Raw genomic sequence first — 16,725 nt, 5'->3', positions numbered from 1 at the left:
AGTAGAGCAACGATAAGGTAGTTGACCTCAAGGAGCTCGCATTCTAGAGCCACACGATCCAGTGGGAACTTCCGCGATGATGGAATGTTCTAGATTTGTGCTATTATGGTACCCACTCGCCACATGTGGCTCCTGAGTTTTAAACGTGGTGAATGAGGCTGAGAAACTGAGTTTCATTTTTATTTTACTAAGTTAACATTTTGTCAACACTGATTTTATGAATGACGTCAGGAGGGCAAGGGGAAGGGCATTCTGCACAAGGAAGGCACAGAGGCTGGAGTCAGCATGGTGGCTTCAGGAATAGGGCAGTGGCTGGAGGGTACCGAGTGAGGGGGCAGTGGTAGGACGTGTGTGAGGGAAGGCTTCAGACCAGCAGGGGGCATGTGTGGAATCTGGGGGCAGGAGAGATGGGTTTCCTGCGGTGTGTTTGTATGTGGTTAAGGGAGGATTGATCATCTGGTGGTTCTTGAGCTGCAGTGGAATGAGATCTCTGGGCTTCTAGAATGTCTGTGCAACACCATTTTAGACAATCAGACTGGTACTGAATATGGCCAAATGGTTAAATCTATTCCTGATGGCTTCACGCAGTGTGGGATAGTGGTAGCGGCTGCTCCGTGCTTCATGATAGAGGAGGAGGGGGAAGAGCGGGGCGGGGGGGAGGGAGGAGAGCAACAATGTGATGATGCATCTGGGCTCACGGGAAACAGATTCTGTCATCCATTAGTGATGTCTGCCATGGGCATGGGGAAGGAATAGTCAAGGTAGTCTTGCAATGAATTTTTTTTTAATTCTTCATTTAAATTCAACTTAATTAACATATACTGTATTATTAGTTTCAGGGGTAGAATTTAGTGATTTGTCAGTTGCATATAACACCCAGTGCTCATTACATCGAGTGCAATGAATTTTCTACCTTCTGTTTACTTACTAACTTATTTATTAATGATTTAACAAGTATCTATAAATGCTCCACCCAAATCTATGGTCTTCCAGAAAGAGAGAGCAGGCTGCAGTTCCTTCCTCGGGCCCCTGGGCTGAGAATCTGACCTGCCCCCATGAGACTCACCAACCCAGTCCCGAAAGCTTCCTTCACCACACATTCCGGTCCCTCACCATATCTCTCATTCCAGGAAGCACCAAGGGCAGCCCCAGGGTTAACTGTGGGCTCCTTTATTGGTGGTTATGCCACATTTCCCCTCTGTTCTTCACCAAGGACCAAGTGATAAAGCAAAATGGCGGACAAGGTATTTCTAAAAGCGATTAAACTTGAAAGACTCAATGAAAAAGACGAAGCAGGTTCTAGACTTGGCATGTCCGTCTTCCTCTGAAGATGTTTCTCATCCCCTGGAAAATAGAATCACAAGCCAGCATTCAGGTGATAGGTACGCACTGACTCAAATGTAATGTGAATACAAAAGTATTGTATTGGTTGTCAAGACTGAGCCAGAAGATGAGGAGGCTGAGCCAAGAGCGGTTAGACACCCCTGCCCCTCACCTGGCTCATGGGGGCTGGAAGCCCCTGACCATGAGAACCCTAACCTCACCTCTACTAATATGTTTGGTGGAAGAGGGACCTGAAGAAGGTAGTTGTGCTCTGGTGGACAGGAATCAGTGGCAGAGCACTGAAAATGTTCTTCATTCTAGACACAGCCTGGGGATGACTTGGTATTTCTTGGTTTTGTTGTAGAGTGTGTGTGTGCAAGTGGGGGGTGAGGGGGGAGAGGGAGAGAATCATAAGCAGACTCAGTGCTGAGCCCAGAGCTGGACTTGGGCTCAATCCACGACCCTGAGATCATGACCTGAGCCAAAATCAAGAGATGCTTAACCCACTGAGCCACCCAGGCGCCCCAACTTAGGGATGTTTGTAAATATCCACCCTGTTAAGATGGTACCCAGAGCCCCAAGCCTACTTCTTTGCCTCTCCTCAGTTCCGGGAAGATAATTTTCATGACCAAGCCAGAATTCAGGAGGAGTCACTAATATTGGTGTCACTCATAAGGCACATGCATCCTAAGGGCAAATATTGCTAGAAACACCAGAGTTGTCCACACGTCTGACAAAAGGGCTTCTGTTTGTGTTTAAATCCCAAAACCACTGAGTGATTAGGTCAGTGGACCCATGCAGGGGGTCTGGAGAGTTTCCACTGGCCTTAGCCAGAGGAAAGGCCTGGAACGGGGAGTGAGGTTGGTCCTGCGGAGAGAATTGAGGACTAATGTGTGAAGGTGGGGGAGGGACCCACACGATGGGGAGCAGAAGTGACCCCCACCTTTTCCTCCATTGGCTACTTAGTGATGGGGGTAGCAGATCAGCAACCTAGTTCCATGGCTTCTGGGGACCAGAGAAGTCTTGGTGATCTCCTTTCAAGCTTATCTTTTCTTCTCACACTACAGTGTGAGAAATTCCATTTTCCTATCTGGCACACCCAAGGCCTCCAGGACCTAAAACTTGGCATGATACCTTTCTGCATCTGAAAGACTTCATCCACCTCCTTCTAATTTGGGAAGCTATCCCAGTCTTCCCCCCCCCCCCCTTCACCTCATCTCTGGGTCATGGAGCTCACACTGCTGGGAACTGCAGTGAATCATGCTGGGAGGACACAGCATTGCCCTGGGTATGTTAAGCCTCTCACCTTTGCATCAGCAATACACCCAGGTGTGGTCCCGGTCATAGTTGTAAGAGGTTGCACACCACGTAAGGTTCTGCTTTGTTCCTTTGTCCGTACAGTTAAAATAATTCTTGTTTTTATAGTTGAATGGGAAGTGGCAGGGAAAGCCAGGAACCAAGGAGGAAATTCCTAGGGAAAAGAAGGGGATAGGACAGTGGTTACCCCCGTGCCTTTACGATATGGTGAAGGCTTAGGCTTCAGAGCCCACCCTAAAATCAAAATTTGGTCCGTATTTCCTGTGGGTGTGTTGTTTGGGCACTGTTCAGAGGCTCCCATTAGAGGAGAGAAATATCAGAGAGATTTTCTTCCCTGGGAAGCTATTTGAGTTTAACTCAATGGGATGTGGAATGGGGAACAAGGGCAGAGTGAAAGCACAAGGATTCCTGGCAGAGGAAGAGAGAAGGACAGCGTCACGTCACCAGGGGACCAGGGAGTAGAGTGGGAAGCACAGAGAGGACATATTACAGGGGCTCCTGTTTATTCACAGATCCTCAATGTGCGAATTAGCCACTTGCTAAAATTTATTTGGACCCCAAATCAATCCTGGTGGGGCTTCTGTGGTCGTGTGTGGACCAGCACCCACATTTCTGGGTGAAGCCCGGCAAGGCTGCACCCTGCCTTCTCCACGCAACTCTCGCGCAGTAGACGAGGGTTAAAAATGCCCAAGAGGAGTGCTGAAGAGCTGTCCAGAGTGCTGAAGTTCAGGCAGCCTGGGATGTGCCTTGTGGGGAAATATTGTGTTATATTTACAGAGAAATGTTCTATTTTCCTTCCTTGAGGGCTTCTAACCTCATCATCCACCAAATCTACGTTTGTTCTCCTTTGTTAGCAAAATTATCCAAAACATGCAATGGCGCCAAAAGATCGCCACGTGACTTCTTCATGTCCTTTTAGAGCATTGTCCAAACAGTCCCTAAGGGTCACCTGATTCTCTTGCTCAGTGTCAGCAGACTTTTTCTAGAAAGGGCGAGATGGTAGGTGTTTTCAGCTTCATGCCTTATACAGTCTCTGTCTTTATATATGGGCCCTGAGATTTGAATATAATGATCCTTCTTTGGACTTTTTTCAAACATATAAAAATGTAAAAATGATTCTTAGGTTGGGGGACAAAAGAAGAGCTGGTCTAGATGTGGCCCAAAGTCAGGATGCGGTTTGCAGACCCCAGCTCTAGGGAAACAGAACTTTGTCTAACATCACTTGCTGTTGTATTGGTTGGAGGCCCCAACTCTGGAACTTGTAGAAGACTGATATATCATGAATGGTTTTTGTTCAACAGAGATGCCAGTAATTTCTGTCTGGTAGACAAGATAACCACAAAGGTTTGATTGCCCTTTAGATATTCATGGATTTTATAGCTAACTTAACAACCTTGCTTGTGTTCAACATCCTTCTCTTCACTGACTTACTATATTTCTTATAATGTCCCCTGAATTGGGGGACATTATAATGTCTTATAATGTCATTATATGTCTCATATTTTTGTCTTATAGAATGTCTTCTATTATATAAGACATTCTATGTCTTTTAATGTCCCCCTGTCCTTCCAGTTCCCTTGTTAATAGATTTTTTTTTCAAGCCCCAGTGTGGGGCTTGACCTCACGACCCTAAGATCAAGACCTGAGATGAGATCAAGGGTCGGACTCTTAACCAAACGAGCCACACATGCACCCCAGATTTTTTTAAACCTTAGCATGTGCTTACCCTATGTTTGTACAAGCGAGCATTTGGTGTTTCACATTTTGAAAATCTTATGTTGGCCCCTTTCTCTTGGATCTTAAGTGGCCCGTATTTTGCCTGTCACACTGTCGCATTGTTTATGTTCTTTGCTCATCAGATCCAAGAGGAAGGGACCCTGCATTACTCATCACCACTGCCCAGCACGGTGTCTGGCACACAGTAGGGCTGGAGTAGGTGTTTGCTGAGTAAATGAATGAAGCAATCCACCGTGTCCACCCAGTTCCCTTCCCTGGATTACTAGTGTCGGCACAGAGGCTCCACTTCCCATCCTCATCCATGTTCTCCGTGGTTGGGCACCAGAGCTTGTTGTTTTCATCCTCAATGCATTCAAAGATCGTGCTATTTCTGTAGATGGAGGGGAAGATGCAGGGCTTGCTGAAAGAATTTCCCCCATACTCTGAAAATAATCATGGAAAGGTCACAGGGACAAAAAGAGAACAAAAAGAGCTTCCATTTATCACACATGAACCAGGCGCTGTGTTTTATCTCACGAAAGGCAACGTAACATTGAACATGCCCAGTCGAGTTCCTGGTGATGTTATTATGTCCACTTTGCATACAAATTAGAGCCCAGACTGTCAAGGACCACACAGTTTACCGTCTACCTGCATAAAGGCTTTTGTGTTCCACAGGCTTCATCAACAGAGTTATTGTGAGATTTAAGGATAAGGTTAGTAGGGTTAAGGACGTAAGAGATGGATGGCTAGGGCAAAAATATAATTAAGGCTTTATATGGGATTAGGATTTTTGAGTGCTGAGGGAAGAACATAAGATTTTATACAGGAATAAGTGTGCTCATGGATAGGTGCCTCGCATGAATCTTCATCTCAAAGGAGGCAACACTGCTTAGTGAGGAAGCATGGGCATCAGAGCCATATGGACTTAAATTCAAATCCTAACTCTGACGTTGCCTAGGAGTGTGACCTTGGGCAGGACTTAATTTTACTGTGACCATTTATTGAATAGGTGGGAAAATAGCATCTCATTGAGCTTCCATGGGAAGGTTCAATGGAAGGTTATATATATAGGCCTGGATCAGAGTGTAATACAGAGATAGCTCTAGAATGAATGGAGGTCATTAAAAAGTGAAGAATTAAGATGAAATATTAAGGAAGGGTCCAGAACTTGGTGAATCTGCTAATTGCCAGTTCTGGCAACAGAAATAATTGAAAACAAATGTCAGGACTACAGTCCATGGTTTTGGTTCTCGGGACAACTAGATTTTCCATGCTAACATTGGGGACTCGGAGGAACATGGCCTCAGGACATTCCTTTCTCCTGTGGTTGTCCTAATGTACTCTCCAAAGAGACACTTGGTTCCTAGAAGTTTTGCTCCCATTGCTCTGCTCTCCCCTGTGCCACCATCCCCTCAGGAGTATCATTGCTCTTTCCACTCCTCCCCACCAAACACCCCATCCCTGCTCCAGTGCCTCACCATTGGTTTCACAGTATTTCCACTGCTGCTTCTCATCAAAGTTGGAGGTGACGGAGCACCACAGCCTTCCGAGAAAGCTGCCTTCTGTGATGCAGCTGTTATGGGACCTTCCTCGATAGATGAAGGGGAAGATGCATCGTGGGTAATCTGTACGGAAAGGAGCGCATGAGTGGTTTGACTTTCTCCAGCCATTCACGGGACAGTCATTAAATTGCCCGTCCGTCCATCCATCCATCCACCCATCCATTCATCCATCCATCCATCCATCCATCCATCCATCCATCCATCCAACTATCCATTAGCCACCAAAGTACAGGACAAGCATCAAGTCTGGAAGAGATTTTATTCATTCATTTCATCAAGCATTTCATAAAGAGAGCCTCTTCCTGTACTTTCACCCTCAAAACGTCCCCAACAGAGTTCCCAGTCTCAACTATGGCACCCCCACCTGCTGAACAAACAAACAAGATACTTCACTGTGTCTTAAAAATGAATCTCTTAGAATCAGCAAAAGACCTATAGGAATCAAGACAAAGAATTTTGATGGTTTATGACCAACAGATGAAGTTAAGACCTTGACATACAAAAGAATGTTGCCATCACCAAAAAAAAAAAAAAAGAAAGAAAGAAAGAAAGAAAGAAAGAAAGAAAAGAAAAGAAAAGAAAAGAAAAAAAAGAAAAAAAAGTCAAATATCGGAGAAGTCAAATACAGTAAAATTATCATCTAGGTGCTGGTGCCTTATTGCAACTTCCATAGATTGAATTTCCCACCGCAAATGTAGTACAACAAATACAGTTTGGGATATTATGTTTATAGTGGGTGGATTTACTCACACTAAGTGAGGGAGTCAGGGTCATTTGGAGATGATGGAGGGGTTTTCATAGATGAAGGGCTGAAGGAAGCCTTCCTTGAGCAGGTGGCATTTGAGAAGAGGCTCTCACAATGTGGCAAAGCCAGCCATGCAAAAATTGGGGGGAATTGAGGTCCAGGCAGAGGGAATAAAAGTGTGAAGAGTTCAAAGACAGGAAGGAGTTCAGAATATTCAAGAAACATGACAATCAGTGTAGCTGGAGCTCAGCGGACAAGGAAGGGATTGGAAGAAGATGAGGACAGAAAGGGCAAGGTCATGTAGAGCTTTGCAGACCAAGGTGAAGGGTCTTTTCCTCGTCCCCCTCCCCTTCTTCTTCTCTTTCTCCTCCTCCTCCTTCTCCTCCTCCTCCTCTTCCTCCTATTGAGTTATAGGAGTTCTTTTGCATATTTCAGATATTAACCCCTTATCAGATTATGATTTGCAAATATTTTCTCCCATTCCATGGTTGCCTTTTCATTTTACTGATATTTTCTTTTCTATACAGAAGCTTTGTAGTTTGATGTAGTCCCACTTGTTTATTTTTGGTTTTGTTGCCTTTGATTTTGGTGTTGAATCCAAAAAATCATCACCAAGACTGATGTCTCACAGCTTACCCCCCATGTTTTCTTATAGGAGTTCTGTGGCTTCACATTTTATGTTCAAGTCTTCAATCATTTTGAGTTGACTTCTGTGTATAGTGTAAGATAGGGGTCCAGTTTCATTCTTTTGCATGTGGCTGTCCAGTTTTCCCAATACCACTTATTGATGAGATTTTCCTTTCCCCATTACATATTCTTGACTCCTTTGTCATAAATTAATTGATCATATATGCATTAGCTTATTTCTGGACTCTCAGTTCTGTTCCATTGATCCATGTGTCTGTTTTTATGCCAATACCATACTGTTTTTATTACTATAGCTTTGTAATATAGTCTGAAATCAGGAAGTGTGATGCCTCCTGCTTTGTTGTTCTTTCTCAGTATTGCATTGGCTATCCAAGGGTCAGGCATTCTTCTAAGTGTGCAGGTGAACCACAGAGGGGCACGAACAGGGGAGTAGCATTGCCTGACTTCACATTCCAAAAAGGGTTCTTTGAGTGATGTGTGGAGAATCGATTGGAGGGAAATGAGGGGGATTTGGGGAGACCAGTTAGCAAATTTTGGCAGCAGGGCTGATGGTGATTCGGTGAAGGGTGGAAGCAGAGGAAGCAGGTTCTTCCCAGAAGCTGAAGCTAGGAGTTATTTTGAAGGCAAAATTAAGTCTACTTGGTGGGTTACACACAGGGTGGGAAGGAAAGAATTAGGGATGACTCTGTTTTTCTGATTTACACAGTGGTGGCACCTTGTCCTTATTGAGGAAGCCTGCAAATGAGCAGAAAAGCCTCTGCACAGTAGTATATTTCTAAGTGATATGAATATGGTAAGCTAACATCTCTAGGAACTGCCATGGATCCCTGTTTCTGATTTCGCTATTCCGCTCACAAGGAGAAGTGTCCTGCGAGGCATTACTTGGGAATTCCCATGGAAACCACTTCCCCACGGCTATGGGCTAAGGCTAAGACATTAAAGCTAATGGGATAGTGAGGTAGTGAGATACCCTCCAGTATGGGTCCAAAGAGCAGTACTTGGTACAGGAGCCAGAGCAGAGGGAGGAGATGGAAAAGGCACGCCTTCATCTAATAGGAGCCCTTGGTGATACATCCGAAAGGGTTTAATCAAATGCAAGCTGTTGACTCTCTAGGCCTTGATTGTGTCTAGTATAAGCACTTATGGCAGAGTTTGGTCCCCTTTTGTACATCTTATGCATGTTCGGGGACATGTTCCAGAATTAAAAAAACAAAACAAAACTCTAATTTTCAGATTCAGTCTCAGCCAGTTGATCCTGATTTGCATCGTTTGAACTGGAATGAGATTTTCAACCAGAGACAATATTGCTTCCAGGTTTGGTTTGGCTTTTTTAGTGTAATGGGGCTTCTCTGTTGTCATTTTTAGCTCTTACAATCAAAAAGATTCTGCTTGGAGGTACAAGCCTTGGGCCACTTTTTAATATCTTTTAGGTTAGTTGTGGTCATGTGTGCTCTTTACTTTATTATCAGCTTGCTTCATTTTATTTCTGTCTTATACTGCAGTTATAGAATTATATTGATTTATCTTGAAATTATGAATTTAGAATAGGTAATGTGCTTTATAAAGTTTATTTCAGGATAGTAAAAGGGATGTTATACTTATTATCAAAGGAAGAATTTGATCTAACAGAGTCAAGAACAGTGGTACGAGGAAAAAGTAAATCCTAAGTAGTCAAAGGCTGGTTACTAGTACGAACAAATAAAATGTCCAACAATAGGATATTGGTTAAAACAAAATGCCTTTTGTCCTGTGCACAAAAGATAGAAATCATATAATTGAAATCATATAATTGCAAAAATGTCTTGGGCTTTGAGAAAAAAAGCAAACAGTCTCTGAAATCCCTTCTCTGTTATATTTTGTTTCCTTATTAATTTAGAAAAATCAAGAAAGAGACGAAGAATACGGGGGTTCAGAGAGCACCATTTTCAACACTATTGTTGTTAACGTTATTACCCATTCCTAGTATCCAGTGTTTGGCCTCACGCAGCATTTCTAGGCATACACACATATATCATAAGTCGTCTTCAAAAATATGGCCATATTATACAAATGCACACATTCTCTTTTGTGACCCATCATTTGAGGAGGCCTGCTGAGGGGACAGTGTGGCACCACTCACCGTCCACCATGCAATACTTCCACTGCCCGTCATAAATGGCTCTGGTTGCACACCAAGGGGAGAAGCTATTGGTTTTGATGCAAGAAAAGTAAGAAGACCCCTTGTAGATGAAGGGAAAGACACATGAATCTTTCTGATCTGGAACACAGAGAGACAAAACAGAGGGGCTTCGTCACAGTGAATGAGCCAAGGATGAGTCTTGGTTTAGTTCTCATGGGGGGTCTGAAGGCGACACATGGAGTCTTAGCACCCAGCTTTCTCATGACGTATAAGGGCATGTCCAGCTTATGTTGAGACCCAAGAGAACAGGGAAGGAGTCTCATAAATCATGAAAGCAACCAGGATGAAGTTTTCCTCCAGACCACCAGAGCACCATCAACGTCACAGAAAACACATTTGGTAAAGGTCATGAGCTCACAGTAGGTAATGGAAGTACACACATTAAATAACTCTGAAAAACAATTTCATTTTGCAATGCTCTTTTCAATCCTGATGACACAAAAGAGAAAGCTTCATTTTAATGCTAGTATTTCTCTACCATATCTCTAATTCTCAATAATCTCCCTTTCTAACAACAACAACAACGAAAAGGGGGCAGGACTCAGGCTCAAATCCTTACGGGACAATAGCATCTAGTAGAATGTAATAATAGGATTTTGTTTTCATAGTATTTATTTTTGTACACAATTTCTATTTATGGCAACTAGTAGCATTTTTATAGGTTACAGAGCTGATGTTAACTATTCTTTTTTTTTTAAACATTTTATTTATTTATTCAACAGAGATAGAGACAGCCAGCGAGAGAGGAAACACAAGCAGGGGGAGTGGGAGAGGAAGAAGCAGGCTCATAGCGGAAGAGCCTGATGTGGGGCTCGATCCCAGAACGCCGGGATCACGCCCTGAGCTGAAGGCAGATGCTCAACCGCTGTGCCACCCAGGCGCCCCTGATGTTAACTATTCTTTAAAATAAGGGTGTTTAAGTGAAGAAGAGTGATCACTTCTAAAGAAGAAGGTTGAGCAAATGTTAGTGCTGGTGGTGTGCAGATGTGGCAAATATTGACGGGGTGATACTTGGATGAGTAAAGGTAGAGAAATGCAACCCTTCGCCTTTGTATTCCTGGGTGTGAGGACAGGGACTTTGTCTTTGACATAGTGTATCCTTGGAAACTAGCACAGCGACTTGCTCATGGTGGATGCTTAAGAAAGAACTGACAGGGGGGCGCCTGGGTGGCACAGCGGTTAAGCGTCTGCCTTCGGCTCAGGGCGTGATCCCAGCGTTATGGGATCGAGTCCCACATCAGGCTCCTCCGCTATGAGCCTGCTTCTTCCTCTCCCACTCCCCCTGCTTGTGTTCCCTCTCTCGCTGGCTGTCTCTATCTCTGTCGAATAAATAAATAAAATCTTTAAAAAAAAAAAAAAGAAAGAACTGACAGAATGAAGAAATACGCTCAGAAAATGCCACACGAAAAAAAGCTAAATGGGTTTCTTTAATGAAGGACTCATCAGAAGGGTCAGTATGCAAATGAGAATTGAATTAGCAAGAGGCGTAGGGAGTAGATTGTAAATTCCCTCCATTCCTTGATAGCATTGGAGACTATTGGTCCCTGAAACACATCTTAAGAAATTCTATTCCAGGGGCGCCTGGGTGGCTCAGTCGTTAAGCGTCTGCCTTTGGCTCAGGGCGTGATCCTGGAGTTCTGGGATCGAGCCCCACGTCAGGCTCTTCCCATGGGAGCCTGCTTCTTCCTCTCCCGCTCCCCCTGCTTGTGTTCCCTCTCTCGCTGGCTGTCTCTCTCTCTCTGTCAAATAAATAAATAAATAAAATCTTTTTAAAAAAAATTCTATTCCAGCCCAAATTCTTCACATCGCGGAGAAGGAAGTGAAGATGAGTGAATTCCTTATCTGTGAAAGATAAGGAATCATTTCAACTCAATGCCTTTTTTTTTTAAGCAGAACTAGAATGAGAACTAGAATTTTTTATCTAATGGTCCAGGATCATAGCTTTTCTCTTTTCCTTCACCCTGTCATTCCCTCCTCCCTTTGCTTTCTCCTTCCCTCAAAGACATAATGAAGGCTTACTATGACTAAGACATTCTGATAGGTTAATGTGCACACACACACATGTGTGCATGTGTGCTCACGTTCCAAACATGGTAAGGCAAAGCTTCCATGGACTCACTAAACCTATCTTCTTTTTCTTTCTGGGCTCCTAGCTCGAACCCATTGTTTGGCTTCTCTTATGGTTAGGTGGGGCCATGGGACTCAGTTACAACTCCTGGAATGTGGGTGGAAATGATGTTCTCCATCTCCTTGCTCAGAAAAGTCCCAAGCAAACCTGCGTGTTCCTTTCTTCCTCTGCCAGCTGGATATAGAGCCATGGTTCTCGATGGAGAAGGGGACATTAGACAGTGTTTGGAGACATTTTGGTTGTTACAACTGGGAGAAGGGGGAGCTGGTAGCTGTGCTCCTGGTATCTACCAGGCAGATGCCAGGGATGTTGCTAAACTTCTTACCGTGCACAGGTTCCAGAACAAAGTCACCTGGCTGCAGAGGTCAATAGTGCCCACGTTGAGAAACTCAGATAAAGAGGATCCTGCAGAGAACACTGAGGCTCTAGGAGATGGAGGAGCCATGATATGGAAAGGTCTTGTGTCTCTGAATCACAACAAAAGAGGCTTCCCACCAAACATCGACGTTGAAGTGCTAGATGAGTTTGACGTGAACTCTACTGAGTTCAGCCACTGACTTTTGGGGATAGTTAGTCTGTTACCAATACAGATGAACAAGACATCCTCTCTATCTTCAGCCTGGTAGCCCCATCTCTTCTGGATCAGATTCTTACCCTCTATAATCTGACCTAAGCCATCATAAGGGTGAATGAAGGATGTACTGGGAGAGGGTGGAAAAGGCAGACCTCCATCTTCGGGCTTCACCAATGGGTTGATGCAAGTAGGGGCCCTTAACTCACATTGCATTGTCCACCTCTGGGTCTCAGAATTTTTCGGGTCTTGGTTTTATAAAGTTGAAACCAGTTAATATCTGGAAAGTAGAATACCTGGAACATGACTGCTACTCAACAGATGTTAGCTGTCATCACCATCACCGTCATCATCGTCATCAATGATTCCCAGTCATGGACACCACTAGTATGTACGATGCTGGTGGTGAAGGGAGGGCAGGCAGATGCCCCCTTGACACAGGATGAAGATTATCCTTGGGAGTTGTTAGTAAGAATCAACACGTAATAGATACTATTAGCCATCTGCAAAGTAATCCGGCAGATGGTCTAATCTTCTTAACTGGGTTAAAATCCTCCATAATCTGGGCCCTGCTGACCTCTCTGTTCTCACTGCCTGATTAACATTTCCTCGACCTTCCTCCACAGTCTTTCTTGACTTTGGCATTTGGCTCATGCCCTTCACCCTGCTCTTTTCTTTCTTCCTAGGCTTACTCCTTGTTACTCAACCATACGACTTGATACAGTCTGGATCAATACTCTTCCACACTCTTATAATACTCTGAGCCAATCTCTATAAATGTACTTACGAAATATTTAAAGAATATAGTTATCTGTTTACGTGTCTATCACTCCCATTTGCAGCGAGCTTTCTGAGTATAGGACATGAGTTTTATTTATTGCTATGTTTCTGGCTCATTGCATGGTGCCTGGCATTTGGGAATCACTCAATAAATGTGTATGGAATAAATTAGCCCTAAACTACGTGCAGAGGAGACATAAGGATGCCAAGTCTCGCCACAGGAATGTGGGTGTGGTCTCAGAAAGGTATGACCAGAATGAGACAAGACCTGGGAAAGCTGGCATTGCTCCCTGTCTGAATAAACTGTGGGTTCTTAGTCTTTCTGGGGACTTGTCAGTTCTTTTGAGAAGCCAGACCTTCTCTCTGGGAAAATGCTCATACCTCCCTGTGGCAGAGACTGCTGTGCATTCAAAACCAGCTTCATCTTCCTCCCAAATGTACTGCTGAAAACCACATTTCCCAGACTCCCTTGCAGCTAAGCATCCTGTGGCTGAAAAAAAAAACTCTCCTCCAAGATCACCAGACTCTTGATCCTTGTCTATGGGCTCCAGGCAAAGAATCCACAGAGCTCCCTAAAGCCCTAGGGGATGGTGGAGCCCCACAATGGAAAGTTCAGGGACCCCTGCTGACCCAGGTGCACCCTCATTGGACTTTATAGGAATGAGAAATAAAATCCTTTGTGTTAAGCTGCTGATAATTTGGAGTTTGTCTGTTTCAATATCTATTCTCACTACCCTGATAAATACACACCTTTTTTTATACCAATCCAGGGTTTCATGGACTCTAGTGCTTGCCCAGTGACCTCATGTTAGGAATCTCTGGAATACAGAATGTGATCATTGAAAAAGAAAGGACTTCATGGAATCCAAGGGCATGGAAACAGGAGTGTTTCTAGAGCCTCTGTAAGGGAGAGGGTTCGCTGGGGAGAAAAGGATTTTAATTGTAGAGAATTGTTTCACCATAGCTTGAGTGAACTATATATAATCAGGAACTCTCTTTGTTCTGCTTCTGAGCTTACCATACGATGTTTGGGTGGTTGCTTTATTTTTTTTTTAAGATTTTATTTATTTATTCGACAGAGATAGAGACAGCCAGCGAGAGAGGGAACACAAGCAGGGGGAGTGGGAGAGGAAGAAGCAGGCTCATAGCGGAGGAGCCTGATGTGGGGCTCGATCCCACAACGCCAGGATCACGCCCTGAGCCGAAGGCAGACGCTCAACCGCTGTGCCACCCAGGCGCCCCTTGGGTGGTTGCTTTAGATTCCTAGATATATTAAGAGTGTAGCCTCACATCCACTAGAATGGCTACTTTTTTTTTTTTTTTTTTTTTTTAGCAGAAAACAAGAAGTGTTGGCAAGGATGGGGAGAAATTGAAACCCTCATGCCCTGTCGATGGTAATATAAAATGATGCAACTGCTTTGGAAAATAGTATGGCAGTTCTTCAAAAAATTAAACATAGAATTGTCATATGACCCAGCAATTCCCCTTCTGGGTGTATCCCCTAAAGAATTGAAAGTGGGTTCTCAAAGAAGTGTGTGTACCACCCTATGGTTATACCAGCATTATTCACAATAGCCAAAAGGTAGAAGCAATCCAAGGCCATCAGTGGGTGAGTGGGTAAGCAAAACATGGACATACCACTATGTCCATGTGCGTATCACACACACAGTGCAATGTCACTCAGCCCTGAAGGGAAAGGGAGTTCTGACACCTGCTAGAACATGGGTGAATCTGGAGGACATTAGGCTGAGTGACATAAGCCAGTCCCAAAAAGACAAGTACTGTTTGAGTCCACTTTCAGGAGGTATCCAGAGCAGTCGAGTTCATGGAGAAGGAAAGTAGAATGGTGGTTGCCAGGGCTGGAGGGACGGGAAGTGTGAGTCGTTTAACGGGTACAGAGTTTTAGTTTTGCAGGCTGAAAAGAGTGCTGCCTATTGGTTGTGCAATAATGTGAATGCATTTCTACCGAATTGTACACTTCAAAATGATTAAGATGGTAAATTTTAGGTTCTGGGCATCTTACCACAATTTAAGAAAAAGAGTGGAGGTCTGGTCTAAGTTGGGAGTCTGAAGACTCAATCCACTGAAATTATAGAGCCTCCCCCCCTTTTTTAGAGAAAGAGCGATTGAGCAGGTGAGTGGGGGGGGAGGGGCAAAGGGAGAGGGAGAGAATCTTAAGCAGGCTCCACGCCCAGCTCAGACCCCAACGTGAGGCTCAAGCTCACAGACCTGAGCCAAAATCCAAAGTCAGACGTGTACCCAGCAGAGCCACCCAGGCACCTCTAGAGGCCCCCTTTTCATGAACATATGTGCACTTCCCTACCATGTGCTGACCATTATGAAAGGTGCTTGTGTCCATTATATCCAGGGTCTCGCTTCCCATGTTTTCAGTTATCCGTGGTCAAGGTGGTCCAGAAGCAGATGATTCTCTATCTCCTCTCTACCTGAATCCAGGAATCCTTGCTGTGGCCGGTTCATTCTTCCTGATTTCCAAATCCTCCCCATCATTTTCCAGTATACTCACTTCCACTCGTCTCATAGGAGTAGAGGAGGAAGGCCGTCCACCCCAGCAGGTAACTGGACCATGGGTTCATCTCAACTGGCCTCTTCTTTCTGGACTGAAGGAAGACAAAAACATTTTTTTAAGATTTTATTTATTTATTTGACAGAGAGAGAGAGCGCGCGTGTGCACAAGCAGGAGGAGGGGCAGAGGGAAAGGCAGACTTCCTGCCAAGCAGGGACTCGATCCCAGGACCCTGAGATCACGACCTGAGTGGAAGACAGATGCTCAACCGACTGAGCCACCCAGGCGCCCCAGGACGACAAAAAATTTGCTCCTATGGATTCCCTCTTCTTCCACTAACTGCCAGGTTTGGTGTCACGCATGCTGTTTTACTTTCTACCCCTAGAGGGCAGTGAAGAATAATTTACTCTTACAGGAAAGAAACACACCCACTGTCATTATGGAGGGGGCGGTGTGATGGGAAAGAAACGTAGCATTTGTTGAGCACCTACTGTATTCCAGGCTACACGCTCAACATACATTATGCCACTGGGTTCTCCCAAATGAAATGATAGCTATTAATCCCATTTTACAGATGAGGAAGCTGAGGCTCAGAGAAGCCAAGGGATCTGCCTGAGTTGGTTACACGGCAAGGAGATGGCGGTATTCTAGCCCACATAAATGGCTCCAAAGGCTCTACTCATCATGGGGATCTAAACCGTAGCCTTAAACCCTCCTCGTGATCACACCATCTCCAGCTGGATATTAAGATACCTTAATGATCAGCAGTTAGCATCCTCAAGAGAAATAATTCCTGCTACCTCTAGTTGCCTCTGTGCCATTTCCTTAATGACACACAGACGTGCCGTTCTCCACAGAAACAACAACCCGGGGTTGGAATTGGTGGACTGGTTACCACTCCTACTGGCTACCAATTATGGAGCACCTACTGTATGCCACCTTCTAACAACCTGATGAAGAGGCACGATCAGCCCTGTTTACAGAAGAGCGAAACCAAGATTTGGGAGTTAAGTCACTTATCCAAGTACCTCAGGTGGTAGGTGACAGATCTCGGGTTCAACCGCAGACTGTCTACGCCAGGGTCAGAGTTCTCAACTCCATAAACCACTTCCCGTCTGCAGGCCTTTGTTCCCTCACATGCAGAGAATAGGTTAGTAATTCCTGCCTCTGGGGGAGGCCTCGAGGGTCCAGGCAGGTCCTGACGCGAAAGTGTGTTTCCGTTGTAAATT

At 44.6% G+C, this 16,725-nt stretch overlaps 1 protein-coding gene across 1 annotated transcript; it reads right to left on the bottom strand.

The window, feature by feature from the left end:
• Positions 1–2,634: 2,634 nt before the first annotated feature.
• ELSPBP1 (epididymal sperm binding protein 1) lies at positions 2,635–15,583 on the bottom strand. Its single transcript, XM_045772272.2, has 5 exons — positions 15,497–15,583; positions 9,434–9,571; positions 5,838–5,984; positions 4,641–4,799; positions 2,635–2,794 (listed from the first exon to the last, which is right to left on the bottom strand). Exons 1-5 carry the CDS (start codon positions 15,564–15,566, stop codon positions 2,637–2,639), a joined length of 672 nt encoding a protein of 223 aa, XP_045628228.2. The 5' UTR covers positions 15,567–15,583; the 3' UTR covers positions 2,635–2,636.
• Between the last annotated feature and the right edge of the window lie 1,142 nt (positions 15,584–16,725).

This window comes from Ursus americanus, chromosome 21 (genome assembly GCF_024610735.1).
Source record: "Ursus americanus isolate L20-20 chromosome 21, mUrsAme1.1.p, whole genome shotgun sequence".
Lineage (NCBI taxonomy): Eukaryota > Metazoa > Chordata > Mammalia > Carnivora > Ursidae > Ursus > Ursus americanus.
This window is presented reverse-complemented; position numbering and strand designations above follow the sequence as displayed.